General features: G+C 42.0%; 1 protein-coding gene across 2 annotated transcripts in view; it reads left to right on the forward strand.

Moving 5' to 3' along the window:
* The window catches only part of lpp (LIM domain containing preferred translocation partner in lipoma), a 297770-nt gene that overhangs the window by 234249 nt on the left and 37513 nt on the right, over positions 1 to 26008 (forward strand). For both annotated transcript variants that reach the window (XM_034706133.1, XM_034706143.1), the window contains exon 9: positions 1727 to 1896. In XM_034706133.1, coding sequence (XP_034562024.1) covers positions 1727 to 1896 — 170 coding nt within the window. The remainder of the gene's footprint in view (positions 1 to 1726; positions 1897 to 26008) is intronic.

The raw sequence follows: 26008 nt of genomic DNA on the forward strand, positions 1-26008 counted from the left end.
TAAGTGTTTAACCATTTATTAGAACTGATTTCTTGCTGCACTTTTGTTTGGATTTCTGTTTATAGGGATACATAAATTATAATCATCAAATGACTTCTAAGAAGAGTTGGGATGTCTTAAGATTGTGGATTGAGTCCCACCTGCTTGTGCTCTCCATACAAACAGTTTTACCTGCATTCACCAAAGCCTAATCATAAGTGTCTGGCCAATATTATTTAAAGGTGACATATCATGCAAAATTGACTTTTAAATGGTTCTTTACCTGAAATATGTGTCCCTGGCATGTCTACAAACCCCCCGAGAATGAAAAAAATCCATTCTGCCCCTGTTCTGATTTCTCCACCTTTCTGTGAATGTGTCTGAAACCAGCCGTTTCAGACTTCAGTGTTTTTGTTACGTAACAATATCTGGTCTGTCACAGAGTCAGAGCTCGGAGCTTGTTCAGCCCATAGACTGTATAAAATAATACTGAATCCCTCCCCCGTTTTTCATTACCTGCACAAATGTGTGCTAACAAGGAGCTTAGGAGGGAGGCATGCTAGTTGTAGGCTGTCTTAATAAACACAAAGGTCGGTTTTACTCCCCACGTCTGCAGATTTGAAGATCTAGTGGATGATTTTTATTTGTCATGGATAAGTGCTAGCGCTAATTAGCATAGCCACATAGCTATATGTTCGTAGCTGTAGCTGTAGCTGTAGCTGTAGCTGTAGCTGTAGCTGTAGCTGTAGCTGTAGCTGTAGCTGTAGCTGTAGCTGTAGCTGTGTACCAAGACACACTGACAAATAAAACAACAAGAAACACTAAATCTGTGACCAATCCTTCATAAAAGGTCCTGCTGCCTTTCTGGCAGAGGTCGGTTTTACTCCCCACGTCTGCAGATTTGAAGATCTAGTGGATGATTTTTATTTATCATGGAAAAGTGCTAGCGCTAGTTAGCATAGCCACATAGCTACATGTTCGTAGCTGTGTACCAAGACACACGTCTACATACTGATAAATAAAACAACAAGAAACACTAAATCTATGACCAATCATTCAGAAAGGTTCTGCTGCAGGCGCCTCTCCGTCAGGATCAGATTCAGAGGGTTGAAGTAACGTGATCTCTGAGCAGCCGTGTATATTCAGCCAACATGTAAACATTAGATCAACGTGCTGGAGAGCCGAGGCACATCCACTTCCTGAGGGGGCGTGGTCAGAGAGAAAACAGAGTGTTCTGATGAGGAATGAAGAAGAGGACTTTTCAGGCATGCCAAAATCTGATTTCAAAGTGTTTTTTTGAGCATAAACTTTAAAGACATGTTTTGGGGACCTCTTAGACCAATATATATTGATGAAAAAAGCGTGATATGTCCCCTTTAAACTTCAATCACTTCATCTGCACTAGATTTTCCTCTCAGATCTCATATAATAATAACAAAATAGATATGTGGTTTAATAGATATGTAGGAATACATTAACACATAAAAGTGTTTGTCTGTAGTGTTTTGATCCTGCTGGGGTCAAGAAGTCAGACTGTTTAGTATCATTGGATAATCCAGGACCAGGAAACGCAGTCACTCAGCCTTCTTACGTAACCGTATACATGATCTGACAGTTTGTTTCTCATCTCTGTGGTATTTTTTTGGTTGACCGGGATGTGACTGTTTCCTGAGGAATATCACATTTGTAATATCTATGGAAATAAGCTGATAGTGTTCTCTTTCTCCCCTCCTCTTCCTCTCCTCAGGGCGCTGTGCCAGCTGTGGAGAGAACGTAGTGGGTGAAGGCACCGGCTGCACCGCCATGGACCAGGTCTTCCATGTGGACTGCTTCGTCTGCATGACCTGCAGCACCAAGCTGCGTGGCAAGCCGTTCTTTGCTGTGGAGAAGAAGGCGTACTGTGAGCCCTGCTATGTTGTGAGTTAACTTTTTTTCTCCATCAACACATCTTGCTTCATCGCCCAATCTTGGCTCACTCAGGTTATTTATGTGTCCATGTTTCATAAGAGCACATTATGATATCAGGGGTGGGTACACTGGCTGCCCTGTGCCAGGAATGTTCATATATTTCCCCCTCAGGCGACCACATTTCATTCCTACAAAAGTCGGCGTGCTGCCACCTCTCACCATACACATTTTCACTTCCTCTTTTTGGTTTTGTTTTTGTTCAATGCATGAAACCATCGCACTCTCTGTGAAATGAAAGAAACTGTGTTTAAGAAAAAATCTTTGATGTGTAGTTTGAATTTAAAATTTGACACGTCCTCTCTGTCCCATCATGGAGGCTGTATAAACTATATTGCAGCCAGTCAGTAGATGGAGCTCGAAATGTTTTGGCTTCACTTTCAGGGAGCTGTTATGTTGCCCATAATTTAAGGAGGTATATGTTGGGAAGCTAAAACACTAATGCAGTATGAACAAGTAGAGGACACAAAAAGCCAAAATCCAAGATCACGTGGAACCTCGTTTAAAGGTGATTCAACACTTTTGGGAACCCGTTAGCTACATTTGGACTAATATGTTCCTGTGGTTTTATAATTTATAATCATGATCAACAACAGTCTGACATCATCCTTTTAAAAACATAATTTTAGATCCTCATCCTGAGCTTGTGGATAGAGAAGAATAGGCTATATGGACAGAAGTATTCAGACGTCTGACCATAACACCAACAGGGACTGTAACGACATTGTACTTTAATATGGATTTGGTCCCCTTTCCAGCGCTAACAGCTTCCACTTTTCTTGAAGGCTTTCCACAGATGTTGGAGTGTTTCAATGTGAATTTGTGCTCATTCATTCAGTAGAACATTTATGAGGTCAGGCTCTGATGATGGACGAGAAGTCCTGGCTCGCAATCTTCGTTCCAGTTCATCCCAGATGTGCTCGATGAGGTTGAGGTCAGGGCTCTGTGTGTGCCAATCAAGTTCTCCGAACTCATGTCTTTATAGTCCGTGCTTTTTGCACTGGGGCACAGTCATGCTGGAATAGAAAAGGGCTTTCCCCACACTGTTGTCACAAAGTTGGAAGCATCCAAAATGTCTTATGTTTGTTTATACACCTGTGGCAACAGGGCTGATTGAAACACATTCATTCATTAAATAATTAATCTGTGGCCAAATACTTGTGTCAATATTAGAGATGTACATTTTAAGTGTTTTCGGTGATAGATTTTTGGAAATGTTAACGATCAATTATTGATTAATCAATTAAAAAAACCCAAAACATTATTCTTATTTCAAAAACAATGCAAAATTCGTCCTAAATTATTATTCTACGGCAACAAAATACATAGAACTGACAGTATTAAATACGTGTACTTGTTTAAATCTGATTATCAACGATAAGGCTCATGAAAATATTCTCTGCGATAGTGTTCATTTAGTTAACAAAATGATGACGATAAATGTTCGTCAACGACTCATTTTTTCATGACGAAAACGAGACTATGACGAAATAAAGTGCATCACTGATAATAAAAACTCTGACCAACATATGTTTAGTTTTTGTTAACGAGACGATGACAAGATGAAAATGTTAGTGGCCGTTTGCCGGACAATTAAGAATCCATGTTTTTCCCCCGCTGTGTGTCTTTAAATATTAAAGTGATGACTTCCTGTGACAGGCTGAGTTATCATCTGAGGGGCTCAGTGTTAGCTTCATCTCTACCTGCAGCAGGTGTGCTTTATGAAGCAGCTCTCCTCACCTCCATGCATCTGTCTCATCTTCATTGAAGATTTTTACCCCCGGTGTGTGTTAGTGACAAAGACAAAGACTGTTTAATATTTGATGTTTGACGTTTTTGCCGCCATTACCGAAAAAAGCTCTGCATCTACAGCTTGATTTAATCCAGTTTGGTGAAACATCAGACACATTTAGTAAGTGTTGATCAACTCCTCGTCATCAAAGATGCAGATGCATTTCAGAGTGCCGTGAACTGACTGTCTGTCCAGTGCGCCTGTCACTGCAGGTGCATTCAGGGGCCATCGTAAATGTGCAATACAGTCCTTTCATGGCATTTTTCTGTGAATCAAGAGAATCAAAGAACAGTCGTAGTGGTCACATCAACAATGTTTTCTTTTGACATTTTTGTAGGGATAAGCTAAATTATTGAACTTACACGAGCAAAAGTGTTAAAGGAGTGAAATTTTGACGATTTTAACACATGGTATAACCCTGATACCGATATATGATCGACTTCATGAATTATTTAAAGTGTGAAGATGTTTCGGCAAATATCAAAGACTAAAACTATAAAGGGCTGAAAAGACTAACATGTGACTAAAACTAACAGGCATTTTCGTCTTAAGACTAAGACTAAATCTAAAAAAGCCGGCAAAATGAACACTACTCTGCGAACATAGTGTTATAAAGTGAAGGCTCAGACTACTAACAGAAAAGTACTTCAGACTCACAGTGTCTATTTTCTGTCTACTCGTTCTTATTGAGGAAAATAAACATGTGTACGCGGTCAGGTGTCAGCCAGGAGCGCAACCGGGTCATAATCAGTCCATCAGCCGCCAGCTGAGCGTCTCCGCTGTGCGCAACACCTTCAGTCAGCTGATTCACATGAAACATGCTTTAAAGTTAAAACACCTCCCTGATAGCTGAACTAATATGAGACCACATGATGTTTGATCCAAGTGATGGAAGATTGAAAACAAAAATGTGTGTTTTGAGTAATTTCTTAACAATCAATGAATCAATAATCGATTAATTGTGTACATCTCTAGTCCATATACTTTAGTCTGTTTTAGACTCAACAAGGTAAAATCTCCTGAGAAGATGCCGTGGATTTTACAACAACACTTGTGTACTGTGTCAAAGTTTGGTCACTTTGACAGTTTCAGCAGTCTGTATTATATCTATAAACAGTGTTGGGGTAGTTACTCAGAAAAAGTAATGCATTACATATTACTAGTTACTTTTTAGAAAAGTAATATATTACTTTACTTAGTTACTCTCTGCCAAAAGTAACTAGTTACACTACTAGTTACATTACTTTTACAATACTCCTAAATCTTACATATGTCATCATCAGCACAAACACTAGTTAAAGAAGGAAACACAAGGTCTACCTCTTATGCTCTTTAATATAATCAAGGCAACAGCAGAGTTGTCAGTCCAAACATCACTGGACATTAAAACGGGTCAAAATATAGGCTACAGGCACTGTAGGCTTGTCTCAAAACAATATTATTTTAAAAATGGGAAACTCTTGTCACCATTAAATGTCTGTTTCTTGTTTAATAACATGAGACAAGTAACTTCAAACATGGTGTCTTTAAAATACAACCCATGACCACCTGTTTTATAAACACACAAAATCATATTAATATATGCTAGAAATATTAATAACCAAAATTGCAACGCAATTAGAAATAGTGGCATCTATCACAATTTTAAACAAGGAGACTTTTTAAGAAAAAAAGCCGTGCATATGAGAAATAACATTAACTTGGATTTAACAGGCTCAACACTCGTATACAGTAGCTCACTCACCAAATCATGGCTTCTTACTGAACATGCTTCTCTCACTGCCCAGGCTAAACAGTCTTTCAACTGGTGCACTTGAAGGTGTTGCTGTGTTATATTTCATGGATATAGTCCTAATTGTTGGGAGACGGTGCAGGATCTCAAACTCTGACCCTGACTTCAGATAGTCAATTACTTCTGATGGTGGCCGTCCGCTCCCGGTTAACTGTATTTTGCCCAGTATGTTGCGAAAAGGTTAAAGTCCACTCTGGGCTGTTTAACCAGTGTCATGCTGTTATCTTGTGCATCACTCTGGGTCGGGGGGTCTTTAGCCACCAGCTTTGTATTAGCATGTTGCCTCTGCAGGTGTTTGGACAGATTGGACGTGGAGTTCGTCGCGGTGGAAAGTTGTTTCTGTCCAGGGCACAGTCTATACTTCACCGTCAAATTCTTGTCCTTTCATGTCACATAGTCGAAGTAATGTGCATAACTCCAAAGAAAGATGCCTCGAAAGATGCTTTAATCTGGGCGTCTCTATCGTCTCCGCTCTCACCCTCCATGACCTCTAGCCTAATTCACAGACACGTCATGTGAATAGGGTCAGAGGGCACCGCGGGGTCGCGCATGAAAAGGGGCGTTTGTTTTGTTGTTCTGTACTCCCCTTATTTACACAGTCTATGGTCCTCCCGTAAGGCAGGTAGGTGAAGAGCTTAAAATAACCCAAGTAACAAGATCATTATTTGATTAGTAACGGTAATGTAATTACTATATGAGCAACAATAACGCGTTACATTACTGCGTTACAGACAAATGTAATCCCGTTACAGTAACTCGTTACTTTGTACCGCGTTACCCCCAACACTGTCTATAAATGTGTGGGCTCTAAAGAAGTTTAGGTATGAGATCTGGAGCCCTTACCTGTTATTGCTGGATGTATGTATCAGTAACTGTTTCTGATATTTTGTCCATTTAAATGTTATAAGGTGATTGTTTTCTGGCTCTGAACATCTTGATGGATTACTAATTTGTTCCTGCTAAATACTGATATCAGGGATGTGTCCCTTCTTCTCTGTAGGGGAGAATCAGATATATCTTCCTTGCTGAATTAGATGATTACATTGTTTTCACTTGCATATAATTCAGCGAGCTGATTGATAACTATCTAGCATTAGAGCTGATATGAAGTCAGATATGTTTTTTATGCACTTGAGTTATTAAATGAGTGTGTAAGAAGGAACATGGTGTTAATTCTCTTTGTTGATCAGATAACTCTGGGGATTCTGTCTGCTCTGTTTTTTACTCATTTCACTTTATTTCTGACTCTTCTGATCGGAGGTTGAGCAGACTGAAGAAATCACGAACAGTGAGGAATCCCTGAGGTCGTTTTGCTTTCCTTTTCATGCCATCTTACAAAACTTTGACCGGTATTCCTGCCACTGTGTTGCGTAACACACATGAAAGTATTTCCTTGCACAATATTGGTCCGGAGAAACACATCTGCATCTTGCGAGACCGTACGGAAATCATTTTGCTGAAGTATTTCCCTCATTTGGTTTCATTACAAAATAGTTCAGTACTGTCTCTTGTCCAGTCTCTGGATGTGACAGGGTCAAAGTTTCATACAGTCAGCAATACTGTGGCAAGTATGTGGGTCATTCATGGACTGAGAGGGGAAGTAGACGTTCTATGAAACAATCCAATAGTGGAAATTCTAGACAATGTCTTATAACTGTCCCCCTTTCTGAAATGAAGAAGTGATTTTAGATGACTGGATTCAGTTGGTTTAAGGTTCAGAGCCTGTGTGAGGATCATTTATCTGGGTCCAAATGAAGCCAGTAAAGACAATATCATCACTGGAGAACAATTCTTCAGGTTCAGCACATTCAAGTTTGTCTGCTTATATCAGGTAATAGAAATACAGGTTGTGGAAATAATTTTGTGCTTCCAAAGTTGTCCGGATTGCGAGTTGTTTCGGGCTGAAGACTGAAATTTGAAAATGTGAATCTAGAAATAATGTAACTTATCAGAACACTGCAAACTGTTTCTCATTTCAGCTTCAGGATAGCAGCACAAAGCTACATTAGCCATAGCTATCACTGCACACCTGTACTTCAGATTTATGGGGATGAAGCTGCATTGTGGGTAACGAAAGGAAGACTGATGAGACATAGAAAAAATTAGAATCAGAATCAGAAATACTTTATTTATCCCAGGGGGGGAAATTCAGTCATTACAGTTGCTCTATACACAATAAGTTATATGAATACAACAATAAGCTATGTAGAAAATAAAAACATGGTTGAAGTCCCCAGAGATCAGGAAGAGGGGACTCTGGTGGTCTGTCTGGAGATCAGGAAGAGGGCACTCTGGTGGTCTGTCTGGAGATCAGGAAGAGGGTACTCTGGTGGTCTTTTTGGAGATCAGGAAGAGGGCACTCTGGTGGTCTGTCTGGAAATCAGGAAGAGGGCACTCAGGTGGTCTGTCTGGAGATCAGGAAGAGGGCACTCTGGTGGTCTGTCTGGAGATCAGGAAGAGGGTACTCTGGTGGTCTTTTTGGAGATCAGGAAAAGGGCACTCTGGTGGTCTGTCTGGAGATCAGGAAGAGGGTACTCTGGTGGTCTTTTTGGAGATCAGGAAAAGGGCACTCTGGTGGTCTGTCTGGAGATCAGGAAGAGGGCACTCTGATGGTCTGTCTAGAGATCAGGAAGAGGGCACTCTGGTGGTCTGTCTGGAGATCAGGAAGAGGGCACTCTGGTTGTCTGTCTGGAGATCAGCAAGAGGGCACTCTGGTGGTCGTTTTGGAGATCAGGAAGAGGGCACTCTGGTGGTCTGTCTGGAGATCAGGAAGAGGGCACTCTGGTTGTCTGTCTGGAGATCAGCAAGAGGGCACTCTGGTGGTCGTTTTGGAGATCAGGAAGAGGGCACTTTGTTGGTCTGTCTGGAGATCAGCAAGAGGGCACTCTGGTGGTCGTTTTGGAGATCAGGAAGAGGGCAGTCTGATGGTCTGTCTGGAGATCAGGTAGAGGGCACTCTGGTGGTCTGTCTGGAGATCAGGAAGAGGGCACTCTGGTGGTCTGTCTGGAGATCAGGAAGAGGGCACTCTGGTGGTCTGTCTGGAGATCAGGAAGAGGGCACTCTGGTGGTCTGTCTGGAGATCAGGAAGAGGGCACTCTGATGGTCTGTCTGGGGTCTGGCTATGGCAGCGTTGAGAATGTTGGACACCGTAGTTGTGTTGGCAGAGGGGGGATGTTAACAGCTACCAGTCTGACATGTGAGATCTCCCTGTGCAGATAATATGGTCGGAGGCCCACAGCGCTCTCGCTGCTATCCCGGTCTGCCCGGACAGTCTGGAAGCCGTCAATGGAGACATTGTGGTCGGGAATATCCTGATGCAGCCATGTTTCCGTGAAGCACACCATGCTACATTTCTGAAACTCAGTCTGACTCCTGGCTAGTCCTGTTAGCTCATCCATGTTATTATCCAGAGATCTCACGTTGCCCATGATGAGAGAGGAGAGACACGGCTTCTATCTCCTCTCCATAAACCTCTGTCTTCTTAGACCAGCTTTCCTCCCTCGGAGCTCTATGCCTCCTCTGCCTCTATGCGTCCTAACTCTCCAGAGTTCTGCAGGAACATCCAGCGGTTCTTCCGATGAGCACCCTTCATTAAGGTGGACAGATCAGATTTAGCTGCAAGCTTTGACACAAACCCTTTCACTCTTTATGTAAACATGGTTTCATGTTAGTGTTGATAAACAACAAACCATGCCATCTTCTTTGGTGGCGTCCCTTTTTTGTAGACATCTCATTATTGTCAATCTGACCTTTGTAATCTGATTACAAATATAAAATACAACGTTACAAATGTGATTACATCTGTACGGTTTCATGAATTATCTTGATGAGCAGTTTATGTTAATGTGGGTTACAATGCAGAACTTTTATTTTGTTACGCCCGGTCAGTAAACCAGCATCAGGGCAGGCAAATGGAGGAAGAGTGTGTAGGGAGTGGTTTGAGAAAGCACTGATGAAGTAATTTCCTGCTGTCCAATACAGAGCATAGTCACTGTATGAATTTAAAGATTGATGTTGATACAATTTTAAGAGAGAAAAATCCAGCGCTAGCAGATACAGTGGCAGACATCATGAACTATAGGGATGGAGTGAAGATCGGCCTTTTCATTGTGTACATATGGGACTATGCACATACTTAGAAGACTGCTTAAAATACACTTTATTACATAATAGTTAATGCTGTTATACATTGTAAATCAGTTCTTTTGCAACCACTGTCTCCTCAGCTGGGATGTTGTGCTGCATGAGCTGCAGACTGTGCTGAGAGTGCATCAAACTATGAGGTATGAAAACAAGCATATCAGCTTACTGTGGATACAAAACGCAAATAAATCTTTAGATCTGACCGTCTCATATTTACCTCTAATATCTTTCTCCGCTCCTGTGAGATGTCCAGAAGTCAAAAAATGAAGCACGTATCTTCCTGCAGCTTGTGACCTGCTGTCCTGTAGTTATCTGCCCACAAAATAAACCCCCCCCCCATCCTAACTGTAGAAGAGTCAATGATTCAGAGACTTGAACCAGGACTGATGCAGCCTTTTTAAAGGTGACATATCATGCAAAATTGACTTTTTAATGGTTCTTTACCTGAAATATGTGTCCCTGGCATGTCTACAAATCCCCCCGAGAATGAAAAAAATCCATTCTGCCCCTGTTCTGATTTCTCCACCTTTCTGTAAATGTGTGTGAAACGAGCCGTTTCAGACTTCAGTGTTTTTGTTACGTAACAACAATATCCGGTCTGTCACGGAGTCAGAGCTCGGAGCTTGTTCAGCCCATAGACTGTATAAAATAATACTGAATCCCTCCCCCGTTTTTCATTACCTGCACACGTGTCGGTTTTACTCCCCACGTCTGCAGATTTGAAGATCTAGTGGATGATTTTTATTTATGATGGATAAGTGCTAGTGCTAATTAGCATAGCCACATAGCTACATGTTCGTAGCTGTAGCTGTGTACCAAGACACACGTCGACATACTGACAAATAAAACAACAAGAAACACTAAATCTGTGACCAATCCTTCAGAAAGGTCCTGCTGCCTTTCTGGCAGAGGTCGGTTTTACTCCCCACGTCTGCAGATTTGAAGATCTAGTGGATGATTTTTATTTATCATGGATAAGTGCTAGCGCTAGTTAGCATAGCCACATAGCTACACGTTCGTAGCTGTGTACCAAGACACACGTCTACATACTGATAAATAAAACAACAAGAAACACTAAATCTATGACCAATCCTTCAGAAAGGTCCTGCTACAGGCGCCTCTCCGTCAGGATCAGATTCTGGATCAGATTCAGAGGGTTGAAGTAACGTGATCTCTGAGCAGCCGTGTATATTCAGCCAACATGTAAACATTAGATCAACGTGCTGGAGAGCCGAGGCACATCCACTTCCTGAGGGGGCGTGGTCAGAGAGAAAACAGAGTGTTCTGATGAGGAATGAAGAAGAGGACTTTTCAGTCATGCCAAAATCTGATTTCAAAGTGTTTTTTTGAGCATAAACTTTAAAGACATGTTTTGGGGACCTCTTAGACCAATATATATTGATGGAAAAAGCGTGATATGTCACCTTTAAAGCTTTTTTAAAAAAACATGATGATTCATTCCAGTAATTTAGAAATCCTCAGTAAACTCTTGATTGTTCTGGAACAGCACATATTAACACATGTGCACTTGTACATTTTGTACAATTTTCTTCCACATGAATTGCAGGAAATGTCTTGATATGCACTTTACCAGTAAAGCCTGGAAGCCGAACTACATTAGGTTTAAACTAGTGGCAGGCCATCTCCTAAATCACCTCTTTTCAGAGGCACTCACTCTGATTGTAGTTGTCTTGTCTGGAAGTTCTCCAACTCTGATACATGCGCTAAAGAGAGACGGGATAATTTAAGAACTTTATTTATGCATTTCATCAGCATAAATGTTCTTCTGGCACAAGATCAAAAGGATGGGGGAAATCTGAATTTCTTAATGAAAGTAATTTCTTCTTCTTTTATTCCCATCCTCAGGGTCATACGCCTCTGTACGATTAGAGAATGAACGTGAGAGTTGAGTCTCTGAAGAGAAATGTCATCTCCCAGAGAGGAGGAGAGGGAAAAAACTGCAAGTTAGCCTCCAAGTCAGTCAGTCTAGGAATCACTGAGAGCAAATGAGCATTAATCATACAGAGGGAGTTTTTTTTTTTTTCACTTGAGTCCTGCACTGTTCAGGCCTGCCATGTTATACTTACACCTAAGTGAGTCCATTATAACACTGTGTTTACTGTTTGAAGGGGCGATAATGATTTAAAAACCAAACTGTGAAAAAATGGTTTAAATAAAAATAATTTAATGTTCTAATGACGCTTACATATTCAGGGCCCCTATGCACGTCCAGCCATTCCACAAACGGGACCATTAGTCTTAATGTACCGTTATGGTGCTGCATGCACGACTGCAAATAATTGGCCAATTAACTAATTTCGCCATGGAAGCGAGGCTGGTGCAAAACATCACATGTCCAGGGAACCTCCTGGAAAACCCTTATCCAACAAATTCAAACTGAGCATGCCTACTACGTATAAACAACAATAAACATGGCGAGCGGTACTGGTGTGACTGAGAGAAGATCAAGAAAAAAAAATTTTCAGCGGAAGAAGAAATTTACTTTTAATTACAAGAATATAGAATGAACAAACAGATATTATCAGCAAGTCAATCCTCAAAGATAACAAACAAGGAGAAAGGGAAAGTTTGGCTTCAGATCTTGAACCGGGTAAATGCGTGTGACATGAAAGCTGCTTTGAGCAACAAGCACCGCCACCAAAGTGGTCCAGGTGGAGGGCCACCTGTCCCCCCATTGAAGGATGAGGACTTGTTAACAGAGTTGTTTGGGAAGGATTCACTTCACGGTGTTGCTGGTAGGTTACCTAAGAATTATGTTGTGTCTCCTAAATCTAAATTTGCTGTTTATTTCGACATCGTCATACTTGTCCAAAGGATTCGTTTGATCTCTAAATATCTGTTGTTTTAGTATTTTTCATCTTAAAGGGTAACTCATAAGCACGATGTCCTCCATCCTTTAAACAGCCTAACAGTGAGGTAATCCTGCCGTTAGCACCTGTAATGGTGGGGTCTACCTCCATTAAATGTAATGCTTTGTTGGGGCGTTAACCTGGATCATGCATACTGCTAATACATTTTTTGTTTCACTATTAGCTAGTGGTGCACCGGATCATCGTTGATCCGTGATCCGTACGGATGCCTCTCCACGGTTCGGCACGGACGCGGATCGGTTGATGAAAAAAGTTGCGCGTGTTCACGTGATGACCGCATGTTCAATCCACACTCACTCGTCAAGCGCAGCTGTTGTCATGGCAAGTGGAGGAGCAGAGGAACTTGAAAAACCTCCTGCATCTTGTAAGTCACATGTATGGGAGCATTTTGGTTTCCCTGTGAAATACACTGAATGCTGAATGTGCTTGAGCCACGTTATGAAACTCCGTTGCGCACCCACTAGACCCACTAGACGCAGACAGGCTGTTACTGTGTCACTTAGAGTCCACTGCTGCGAGTGAAATTTTTAACTTTCACTTTAGTTTCAGGAGCAGTTCGCATATTGGCACTTTGCCAGCTGTAGGACCCTAGAATGCACGAAAACGGTGTGTTCACAGTTTGCAGCTCAAAGAAAAGTGGACGGTGAAAATCAGCAAATGAAAGAAGAATGGAGTGAAACTTTTGAAGTTCCTCTGCTCCTTCACTTGCCATGCCATGAAATGCAGTGAATGAGGCAGGACTGGGCCCACAGATGGGGTGCTTTGCACAAGCTGTACATTTTGAGTTGAATCTTGTTTTTATTAAATGGGCAAAAGTTTACAAGGGTTTTACAAAATAAATGGAGGACAAAGTTATATTTGTCTTGTCTTCTTTTTTTTTTTTTTTTTTTTAGCTGATCCGAAAAATGATCCGATCCGTAATTCAAAACCGTGATCCGATCCGAACCGTGAGTTTTTTGATCCGTTGCACCCCTACTATTAGCACAAACGGGCTGTTTTCATTGCTAATGGCTGGACGTGCATACGGGCCCTGGACAATAAAGGAACGTAATTTGCTTTCCAGCAGATCAGATGATTCATAACAGGTTTCAGTTAGTATACTTAATGAGCCAGAGGCAGCCTATGGTTAGCTTAGCTTAGCTTAGCTTAGCATTGATAAGATATAAGATAAACACCATATACCAAATTTAAATAATACTTTATGAAAGAGGATTAAACCAAATTAAGATTCCAAATAGTCAATTTAAGCTAACATAACTTAACAGAAAAAACAAAATTCAGTCCACCTGTGAGGAGGGAAACAGAGAGAGTAATAATCAAAATGCTAAATAACTTCAGCACGCTGGGCCCAGGTGTGCTGCGTTACTTTGATAGGTGACATCAGTATCAGAATCAGAACCAGAATCAGAAATACTTTATTTATCCCGGGGAGGGAAATTCAGTCATTACAGAGCTCTATAAACAGTATGTAAGAAAGTCAAAATATTAATAGAACAGGGAATAAAATAAGATATAGATATGAATAAAATAACACTAAAGTATATACAGCAGTGCAGAATAGTTACAATTATCTTTAAGTGCTGGGAACGAAGGAGATATATACAGATGTTATATAAGATGTTAAAGTGGCAGGGATATTGCACAGTGTATTGCACATTATTGCAGAGTACAGGTTATTGTTCAGTGATCAGAGGGAGGAGTTGTACAGTCTGATGGCCACAGGCAGGAATGACTTCCTGTGGCTTTTGTGGTGCATTTAGGGGGGATCAGTCTGCACTGACTGTGCTCCTGTGATTCACCAGCACATTCTAGAGAGGGTGGTGGATGTTGTCCATGATGGCATGGAGCTTTGACAGAGTCCTCCTCTCTGTCACCACCGTCAGAGAGTCAAGACTATGACCCTACAAGTGCATCACAGCATAATGACTGCAAACATGGGGATATGGCTCGCCTGGCTCAGCTAATCATGCGCTTTATTAGGAATGTGCACATTCAGTCAGCTAATTTAAACGTTGTCACCTTCATTCATCTGTGCCGGAATGACTAGTCGGTCATTCTTGTTAGCTGGAAACACGCGTCATATGTTGAGTCTATGCTGCAGTGAAGCCTCTCACTGCCAGGGCTGTAGCTCCGGTTAAAGGCTGCTCCATAATGCCTCAATGCTTTACTACCCAGATGAAAAGAAAGACATGAACGAAAGATCAAAACAATAAAAATCACAGAAACACTCAGCACCTACTTTTCTTAATTTCTGTCTGTATGGAGTTCTCCTTAAAAGTCACATTGCATAGATTAGTTAAAGGTGACATATCATGCAAAATTGACTTTTTAATGGTTCTTTACCTGAAATATGTGTCCCTGGCATGTCTACAGACCCCCCGAGAATGAAAAAAATCCATTCTGCCCCTGTTTTGATTTCTCCACCTTTCTGTAAATGTGTGTGAAACGAGCCGTTTCAGACTTCCGTGTTTTTGTTACGTAACAACAATATCCGGTCTGTCACGGAGTCAGAGCTCGGAGCTTGTTCAGCCCATAGACTGTATAAAATAATACTGAATCCCCCCTCCGTTTATCATTACCTGCACACATGTGTGCTAACAAGGAGCTTAGGAGGGAGGCATGCTAGTTGTAGGCTGTCTTAATAAACACAAAGGTCGGTTTTACTCCCCACGTCTGCAGATTTGAAGATCTAGTGGATGATTTTTATTTATCATGGATAAGTGCTAGCGCTAGTTAGCATAGCTACATAGCTACATGTCGTAGCTGTAGCTGTGTACCAAGACACACGTCGACATACTGACAAATAAAACAACAAGAAACACAGAATCTGTGACCAATCCTTCAGAAAGGTCCTGCTACAGGCACCTCTCCGTCAGGATCAGATTCTGGATCAGATTCAGAGGGTTGAAGTAACGCGATCTCTGAGCAGCCGTGTATATTCAGCCAACATGTAAACATTAGATCAACGTGCTGGACAGCCGAGGCACATCCACTTCCTGAGGGGGCGTGGTCAGAGGGAAAACAGACTGTTCTGCGGAGGGCTGAAGAAGAGGGTTTTTCAGGCATGCCAAAATTGGATTTCAAAGTGTTTTTTTGAGCATAAACTTTAAATACATGTTTTGGGGACCTCTTAGACCAATATATATTGATGAAAAAAGCGTAATATGTCACCTTTAACAAATATCTAGTGTGTAAGTTGTCTCCTTGTTTGAATTTCTTAAATGTTTAGCTTTATGTGTGCACACTGATACAAATCCATAAGAATAAGAAAAGAGCAAAGTTAAAGAGGCTGAATCCAGCAGAGCTATAGATACACGTGAATTTTCTCAAACATAAAAGACATTTTCAGTCTAAAGATTTTACGTGTTTTCTTTGTGGAAACTCTTTTCTTATTTCCACCCCATACGTTATGTCCCCTGAGTGTGAAATAGATTTTTATTACACCCTGTGGCAGTGTATTACATTTGAAGTACAATACCTTACAGGTAAACCAGGTGCCTGTGGAAACTCACAGTGTGTACAATCTGTGTAACAGTATGCACAAATCCATTAATCCCTTCTGCCAGGAATTGCAGGAATACATTTTGCACGCCACGCTGATTGCCATCCAATAAAGTTTTCTTCCATGTATCACAGAAGGCGATCAGCAGCCCTCTTATCTGTCTCAGACTTTACATATTCTGTGGAACAATGCTGCATATTTGCATTAGTAACATCTATCTCTTCCGCTGGCTGATTTGCCTCATTCAGCCTGTTTGTCTAGCTCTGCTTAATTCCTTTTAGTAATACACTGGAGCTCACCCACATCTGTTATCCCAACCTGTCCACTTCCTGATTTTACGACCTGCTTATCTCTCCGTCTAACCAACCCCAGTCACACCACCGGCCCACAAATTGCAGCACGGCAATCAGCCTTTGTCCTCGGCACTTCCCTGGTTTCCCTCCGCACACGACTAATCGCCTCCTATTTGAATACGCAGTCATGTTGATAAACTCCACAGACGCTCAATTAAAGTCTTGCTTTGCATGGAGTGCCTGTTAGTGTGACAACATTGGATTGCCATTGTTTTTGTTCTTGTTCTCGCAGCCGGAGGTTTCCCACAGCTTCATGTTTGCACACATGATGAGACTTAAAGTGTGAGTGCGTTCGCAAACACCACCCAGCAGGCCGTCCATCATTGTTACACAGAAACAGCAGTTTTCAGTTTTACTGCCACAAAGTGTTTCCCAAGAATGCTCTCATGTGAAACATTTTCCAGCAGATTTTAAGTACTGCTGACGGTATGTTTTCTCAAGACTCCAACAAATTGATCACAGGGCATCCTGAAATGTACAAAAACTCCACCGAGGCCGGACAATAAGACTCCTGTATTTTCCACTGCTGCCAGTCTCTCATAATTAAAGATCTGATTGTGCAACCACATATGTAATGATGTTTGCACCATATTTTCATGTGTTGACCCAAAACACGAGACCCACCCGCTTTCATTTGTTCACGCTAAACCTTCAGACACACACAGATTTCTAACTTCATTTTTATCCTGACAATTGAGTCAGCAATCTTTCATTTGTGGAGAAGTCTTGGCGATGACATCTGTGGTATAAAAATGTAAAAAGTCAAACAAGAAACACAATCTGATTAGAGTTTAAGACTTAAAACACACCACAGTAAAATATAGTTATATCATACAATGTAGTATAAAATAAAGGAGAGAAATGAAACGTTTTTTGAAGGATGTGATCTCAGGCAAAATCTGCTAAAAGAGAGGTATGAGAGTTAATACATAAAGAATACGAGCACTCCACTTCATAAGGACAGTGCTGTTGTTTCACAGTCCAGGAGCACGCTAAGTGTGTCAGCTGTGTGTGAACACACAAGACGACAGACAGAATCATGTGTTACAATGATGTTATATATGAATATTTTTATTTGCATCCATTGAATTTATTTTTTTCTCTCTTCCTGTCTTTTGATTTTATAAAAAAACACACAGTAATGCAATCAAATAGGACTTGTTGTGAAAAATAGATTTACTGGTTCAAATTATTTTGAGTTTTGTGATAAGATGTCCATTCATAAAATCCTGGCATCTCTCTTTTGATGTATTCTGTTAAAATGTGGGTGGCACGTCATGCAAGACAAACCTTTAGACAACAAGATCTGGCCATGTGAGAGGCCAGTACTTCAAAACAGACATGACAGGAAGCAGAGCTGATCCTTTGAAGCCACCGATGAACCTTAAAGCACAAACCTTAAAGACAAATAAGAGCTGAACGTAAGCGAGGTCTGTGTGCAAGATGTGGGATTTATGTCTGTTCAGCGTTCTTGATGATGCCTCATTTATCCTGAAACCATGCTGCATGTTAGCCACATGCAAACATTTGAGTGAAGTTGCCATCCTATAACTGCATGCATAGGTGAAACACAGCATCCCAACTACAAAGACAAAGGCTTGTTCTGACAGAGCGTGGAGCATCAGTGTAAGATGATCAGATATCTCTGCACCAGCACTGATAGGAGCGAGGCACCATTGGCCTAGTAGTTTAAGCGCACAGCCAATATTCAGAGGCTGTAGTCCTTGTCGCAGCAGTCACAGGTTTGACTCTCAGCCTCGACCATTTGCTGCATGTTTTCCCCCACTCTCTACTCTAAAATATAACTTTGAAAAAAAAGAACTGAAAGGATCTGACATGAAGGGCTGTAACAGTTTAATTTTACAGCATACATATACTGTATCTCTGTGTTTTACTGTTCTACAACACAGTATATCAACTTAAATGAACAGATGGGGTGTAACATCATAAACATCTGGCTGGTGCATAACACAGTGAATGAAGGAATGCATGTGTACGACCAAAAGTCCACCAGATCTATGTCTGGTCTGTCTCCGATCCGCTGTGGTCCGGCTCTGTGCTCTCTGGTCCGGAGCAGGACCGCCAGACAGCTGGAGTCATGTGACCAAGGTTTTCCCACGGTAATCACTGAATCAAGGATTCTCCTCCTCCTCTCCTCATCCATGTTGTCTTTCTGGTCCTCTGAAAACCTCTGACCTGTTGACTCCAGGCCTGGCTCTGCTCATCATGACTTTGGTTTGTTGTTGTAGTTGAGTGACATACGATCTGGTGATAACACAGAGTGTTTTATTCTGAAAATTAACCGGATGTGTTCATTTTGTTTTGGTGCCTGACTTCCTGTCCTGCTCCATCTGCTCTGTTGAGATGATGCATCGTGCTCCAGCATCCGGCAAAGATAGAAGTCTGGTGTATCTGATCCAGAGGACTCTGACCTGCCGGATTAGAGACGCAGCAGGAACGCAACGGAGCGGATCCAGTGGAAGTTAACAGATTGACTAAAATAAAAACCTATCAGATCTGGTGCTGTGACAGATCGGAGACAGACTGGACGCATCAGGCCCGAGTGTTGACAAAGTCAAGGTGGATGTATTGCAGCAGTCGGGCGTCTTTACTTATACTGTATATGTCAGTAAATTTGAGTAAATGACAGACTTCTCTTCTGAACCAAAACAACATCAGGGGGTCATTCACAAATGACCAGAGGTCCCCAGGTGATACTGATCTTGTTGCTTCAGTTTGTTTGTTTAACCACAGAGAGGCTTCTAGATGTGTTTCTGTCGTTCACTGGCACATCAAAGTGACGAAGAGGAACCTTCGCACAAAGACAACAGAGGGCATTGAGTGTTTTGGGATCCTGTGTGGGCGGGACTAAATGGCACTCTGTCTCTAACCAGCTGAAAAAAATCGTCATGTAATCGAGCATTACTGTTTTTAATTTAATCTCATTGATATCAGCCCCCCTTCTTTCTGCTCACTCAAACACATTTACTCAGATACTGCTGATGGAGAAAAAACATTTTCTACTGCTGATGTTTTATTAAAGGTGACATATCATGCAAAATTGACTTTTTAATGGTTCTCTACCTGAAATATGTTTCCCTGGCATGTCTACAAACCCCCCGAGAATGAAAAAAATCCATTCTGCCCCTGTTCTGATTTCTCCACCTTTCTGTAAATGTGTGTGAAACGAGCCGTTTCAGACTTCCGTGTTTTTGTTACGTAACAACAATATCCGGTCTGTCACGGAGTCAGAGCTCGGAGCTTGTTCAGCCCATAGACTGTATAAAATAATACTGAATCCCCCCTCCGTTTTTCATTACCTGCACAAATGTGTGCTAACAAGGAGCTTAGGAGGGAGGCATGCTAGTTGTAGGCTGTCTTAATAAACACAAAGGTCGGTTTTACTCCCCACGTCTGCAGATTTGAAGATCTAGTGGATGATTTTTATTTATCATGGATAAGTGCTAGCGCTAATTAGCATAGCTACATAGCTACATGTCGTAGCTGTAGCTGTGTACCAAGACACACGTCGACATACTGACAAATAAAACAACAAGAAACACAGAATCTGTGACCAATCCTTCAGAAAGGTCCTGCTGCCTTTCTGGCAGAGGTCGGTTTTACTCCCCAAGTCTGCAGATTTGAAGATCTAGTGGATGATTTTTATTTGTCATGGATAAGTGCTAGCGCTAATTAGCATAGCCACATAGCTACATGTTCATAGCTGTAGCTGTAGCTGTGTACCAAGACACACGTCGACATACTGACAAATAAAACAACAAGAAACACTAAATCTGTGACCAATCCTTCAGAAAGGTCCTGCTGCCTTTCTGGCAGAGGTCGGTTTTACTCCACATGTCTGCAGATTTGAAGATCTAGTGGATGATTTTTATTCGTTAAATCTGTGACCAATGGTTCAGAAAGGTCCTGCTGCAGGCGCCTCTCCGTCAGGATCAGATTCTGGATCAGATTCAGAGGGTTGAAGTAACGTGATCTCTGAGCAGCCGTGTATATTCAGCCAACATGTAAACATTAGATTAACGTGCTGGACAGCCGAGGCACATCCACTTCCTGAGGGGGCGTGGTCAGAGAGAAAACAGAGTGTTCTGAGGAGGACTGAAGAAGAGGGTTTTTCAGGCATGCCAAAATCTGATTTCAAAGTGTTTTTTTTAGCTTAAACTTTAAAGACATGTTTTGGGGACCTCTTAGACCAATATATTTTGATGAAAAAATTGTGATATGTCACTTTTAAGAGCATTGTACCATCATACTCGTGCATGATGGCTTTTATTGTTCGGTTTTTGTTTTAGCTAACTTTGATTTTCAGATTTATTTCAATTATTTGTACAACTGTGAGATGTTTTGTATCAGCAGCCATGTCTTTGAACCTGTTGCCGAGTTCAAGCTAAACGATCTTGGTCAGTGGCTTTAAAGAAGTCACAAGTTGAAATTGCTCCTTAGAAATGAAAAGGTAATTTTCTGTCCTCTTTCACTTTAACCACACGAGTGTATTAGTTAACAGAGCTGACTCTCCTGGGACTCTTCTTCACCTGATAGCGCTGCAGGTCTTTGAAGAAGTTCAGCTGTGGGACTCGGTGTCATCGGGGTTAATTGCTTACACAGAGAGCCATGACGACTGTTCATCAGACCAGTCTGCGTCGTCTATATCTGCCTTGTTATTAGTTCAAATGCAAATTCCAGCAGGCAGGTTTTAAGCCCAGGTAATTTAGTTCATAAAGGCTCCTCCACTGCCCTTTGCTTCAGGCTCTGTGATGGTAAGCAGATGTATTCAGTCTCTCAAACTGACACCAGTGAATGGTTAGAGAGACAATGCTCAGTTCCTTGTTTGAGGCAGAATCACATCCACACTTTACTGTTTATACCACCTCTTCCCATGAATATAGATCATTCAAAGTGCAGGCCGTTTTAGTGTACTGTAATGAGACTGATGTAAGTAACACAAGGTCAGGCTGGGAGCACAGTGTCACATTGAAAGAGCAGTAATAAAGAGATAGGGATTTGCCCACACAAAACCTTCATCTATTTCTGCCTCTTTTGACAGAATTTCAGAGACCACCAAGGTCACGGACGCACGGTTGCTTGAATGTAATTACGTTCATTATCTGCTGTTGTACTATGGCTCTGTTATTTCAAATAAATGGGCTTGGTCTTCACTGGCTTCACTCTGCTGAAGATTTTCTATTCTGCTGTTGCTGTGAAGGAGGAAGTTCACAGAGCGGCCCTGACCTGCCAGTCACCAGGAAATGTTCATGATTGATTGATGAGCTTTCGCCCTCCATGTCTGTCTGTCTGTCTTTCTGTCTTGGAAAGTGGCAATGTGAGTCTTGCTGGTCTTCCATTCAGGGCGCTTATTGTAAGTGTCAGGTAGCTTCTTTTAGATTTTAATATTCACATGGGAAACACTTTGTTTCAGGAAGTCCTCTGAAGAATCATAAAGTGGGACTCTCTTTTGAAAAAGGCCACTGTTCTTCTCTCTGCTGGTGACTTGTCAGACATAAACCACCATGCTAAAGTTTTGCACTCTCCAAATAAAAAAAATGTGACGTGAAATCATAAACTTTATCAATAAACTCCTCTCTACGGAATGATTTGTTATGGATGAACATTGTTACAGAATTTTGACCAATCAGAATCAAGTATTTGTATCAGCTGGATGATCAGTAAGATCTGCTATCTGCTTTGTGCTGTTATACATTTATTTGTTAATACCTGACTGTGAATTATAACATATTAGAGCTCTGGGAGGAGGATTGAGATTGTGTAATATTCATGCTTTAATAAGCAGTCCCTCCAGGATTTCGCGGGATTTTGTTGTGATTGTTGCGGCTCAAAAAGCCTGAATTTGCGACAGCTTTTTGAAAAATTGCGGTGAAAGTTGCGATTTTTTTTTTTTCCTTTTTCCCCCAATAACATCTCAGGGGCAAGTAAATACACTAAATTACAGTTGTTTTTAGAAACATTCTTGATGTGGCCACTGACTGTATTTTGATTCTCTTGATTCACAGAAAAATGCCATGAAAGGGCTGTATTGCGCATTTACGACGGTCCCTGAATGTACCTTGCAGTGACAGAGGCACTTGACAGGTAGTTCACGCACTCTGAAGTGAATCAGCATCTTTGTTGACTAGGAGTTGATCAAAACGTACTAAATGTGTCTGATGTTTCACCAAACTGGATTAAATCAAGCTGTAGACGCAGAGCTTTTTACAGTGAGAGCGGCAACAACGTCAAACCTCAAATAGTAAACAGTGCGTTAGTGTCTCTGTCACTAACACACACCGGGGGAAAAAATCATCAATGAAGATGAGACAGATGCATGGAGGTGAGGAGAGCTGGTTCATAAAGCACACCTGCTGCAGGTAGAGACCAAGCTAACACTGAGCCCCTCAATCTATAAATAATAACGTTGTCATGGTCACTTGTCCTGCCTGCTGTCCCCTCTCTTTTCACCCGTTCTCTGTGCGTGTTTTGTTGCTGAAAAGTGCCGATCAAGTGAGGACTTACGTTTATGTTCCTAGGAAGTGAAATTGATGACAAACCCGATGACGTACAGGGGCTGAGATTAAGGTAATTGGTCAAAGTTGCAGGAAAGTTGCGGTGATTGTATAAAATTGCAAGGCCGCGAAAAAATCGCGCTGATTGGTTGAATTTGCGTTGATAGTTGCGATCGCGAAATCGCAACTTCCTGGAGGGACTGAATAAGTTTGACTCTATGAGCTGCTCAGTGGAACAGTGGTTAGAGCTGTGTCCTCACATCCTGGTTCGAATACCCGGCCAGGTAGGAGCCGTTCTGCGTGGAGTCTCTTCATGCAGGTTTTCTGGCTTCCTCTCACAGTCCAAAAACATGCTCGCCATGTTGCTTGGTGACTCTAAAGGCTGATTTATACTTCTGCGTCGCCCCTACGCAGCAGGGGCTGACGCGGACATGAGCCCCACATACTTGTGCGTCGATGTGTCCGTGTCGCGTAGGTTACGCCGTCGATTCGACGCAGAAGTATAAATCAGCCTTAAAGCAGCTGTAGGTGTGAGTGTGAGTGTGCAATGGTTGTCTTTACATGTTGGCCTTGTGATGGACTGGTGACCTGGCCTTTCGTCCAATGACAGGTGAAACTGGGCTCCAGCCCCCAAGGACCTGAACAGGATTATATGTTTAAGATAACTGAAAGATGGATGGTGTTTGAATCTAGCTCCACCCAAACTAACAAACTAACTTTTTACATTACATTTTTTGTAAGCAGCTTTGTCCGTGCAGTCTTGACCGTTTATGCCAACATTTTTGAGGAATAAACTGACAAAGACAGACTTCAGTGACTGCGGTGTAGCCAACGCAGTGATTTGCTGGTTCAGGCTAGCTTGAAGGGACTCATAATCAGGTCCCACAGTTCAACCCATTCATCGTCTCTGCTTTCAGCCAAAGCCACTTATCATTTTTACCATCCTTCAGTTTCTTTTTGACCTATTAAAAAACAAAATCTGACAGCAACCAGCATTTTTTCATGGCGCTTCTTTTCATCCAAATTGGGCCTGATCGATTTGGCAATGAGGAAGGGACGTTCGGCAGCTCTCACCCATTGCAAGGAAACATAAAGTTACTGTGATGGGGTGCAGTATTTGTCGTGAGATAACAGAGGAGTATAGCTGGTAACACAACAAAGAAAGTTCCTGCTGGGACCCCCCTTGTGCTTTGTAAGTTTCCACATGAAAGAAGGACATTTCCCTAAGTCAGGGCGGGATGTCTAAATGCAAATCGGACACTTTTGTAAAGACAAGACTGAGCTTTTCTCGACTTTGGATGAGGAGATACAGGGTCATTGCATATTTTTTAACCTGAACCTACATGATTAACAGATACTTAGAGTTTTGTGTTAGTTGCAGGAGACTGGCTCAGCTGGAGGACACAAAACAGGATGTAACAGGTGAAACTTTGTCCTCAGAGGCAAACATTGCTCTATCTCATACGTCCACTAAGAGCTCATTTTTGCCACTGACAGGATCAGAGTGTGATCAAAGTAAGACTCCCTATAGGTAGGGATGTTGTTGCTCGTGTAATGTGCTCTTAAAAAACAGGGACAGCTCTTACATTGTCCTTTTCAACACCACCAGACTCCTTTGACCAAAACACTGTTTTTACCCTGCAGATCACGAGTCTTACTCCTTTACTGCTGCCGCAATCAGTCATTTAGTTTTTGATTCAATGTATTCATTGTTAAGCAATCAATGCAGCTAAAGATCAGCATCTCCAGGGTTCTTCAGGGTACATTTTTTAACTGTCCGCTTTTAAGAGGGTCATGTTTTAAAGTAAGGAAAACAGGAGAAACAACAAAGCCTGCTTTATAATTCTTTGACTCTACGCTGTAGTGACCGACACAGTCTCGAGCACTTCATACTTGTGCACCTGAGCGTCCATGTCACTCTGCAATACTCAAATAAAAGCTAGTAGGCAGTGTGATTTCTGCAGGAAATAGATGCTGCCAATTGGATCAATCACAAGGCTTGCGTCGTCATTGTTTAAACGTGGAGTTACAATTTTGAGAAGGTGCATGTCAAGGCTACATGCATAGGCTCCGAGGTCAATTCAATCCAGAAGTATAAACAAGGCTTAAGTCTAAAGAAATGGATGAAGATTTTAGATAAGTTGAAGAACAGATCCAGCTTCAGCCTGTCAGAGTTGGTCGTTCGAATGCAAACCAACATTTAACAAATCACTTCACACAAAAATTCTGACTTCAGCAGCTCTCAGAGTGTTACTTAACATCTACTGTAATCCATCCAGCAGCTGAAACCTTGCGTGAGGTGCTGACGAAGGGGATAATCTGGTGTGATGCAGGGACGCTGTAGGCAGTGATGGTTGGGATCCACTGTTGTATTTGTTTACTGATTCTTTTGGGTTGAGTGAGTCCAACAAACGGTACTCGTACGTTCTAGATAGCAAAGGGAAGCTTCCCAGGGTGGCACAGCACCCAGAGGCGACAGGCTTGTTTCCAGCTGTATTGGGGCTGGTGGTGATGGATGTCCTCCACAGCTCATCATACACAAAATACACTCACTGCTAACAATTGGGATATCCCCGAGTTCTCCCCTGAAGCCTCTGCTGTCATTGACAGGAGGGATTTATGATACAATACATCCAATCCCAGTCCGATCTCCTCTCGCATGCACTCGCTGATGTCAACACAACAACACAGAATAAACAAAGTTTGTGTTGCTGCCTCTCTGACAGTAATACAGCTCTAATTGGAAATGACTGCACACCACCCACACACCTGTCACTCCTCTGTGATGGATATGCAGGTAGTCAGATCAGATGCATAGGCTTGCAGCCAGCGTGGTAAGTTCAGGGCCCCCGTGTGCTCGTGGTTGTCATGCTGCAGCTTGCTGTTGGCGGCGCTGCATGCCTGCGAGCGGCTGCACAGCTGAGGTTCATGCCGGGAGAGCTGCCACGCAAACAGCGAACGGCGACGGCAGGTAAACATCCTCCCTGGTTCTTTACTTGTCGTCTGAGGCACGCTAACCGACACGGAGCAGCTTTCTGCTGACTGCGTCATCAAATATTCATGGCTGTCTGCATTA

This window comes from Notolabrus celidotus, chromosome 2, assembly GCF_009762535.1.
Source record: "Notolabrus celidotus isolate fNotCel1 chromosome 2, fNotCel1.pri, whole genome shotgun sequence".
NCBI lineage: Eukaryota > Metazoa > Chordata > Actinopteri > Labriformes > Labridae > Notolabrus > Notolabrus celidotus.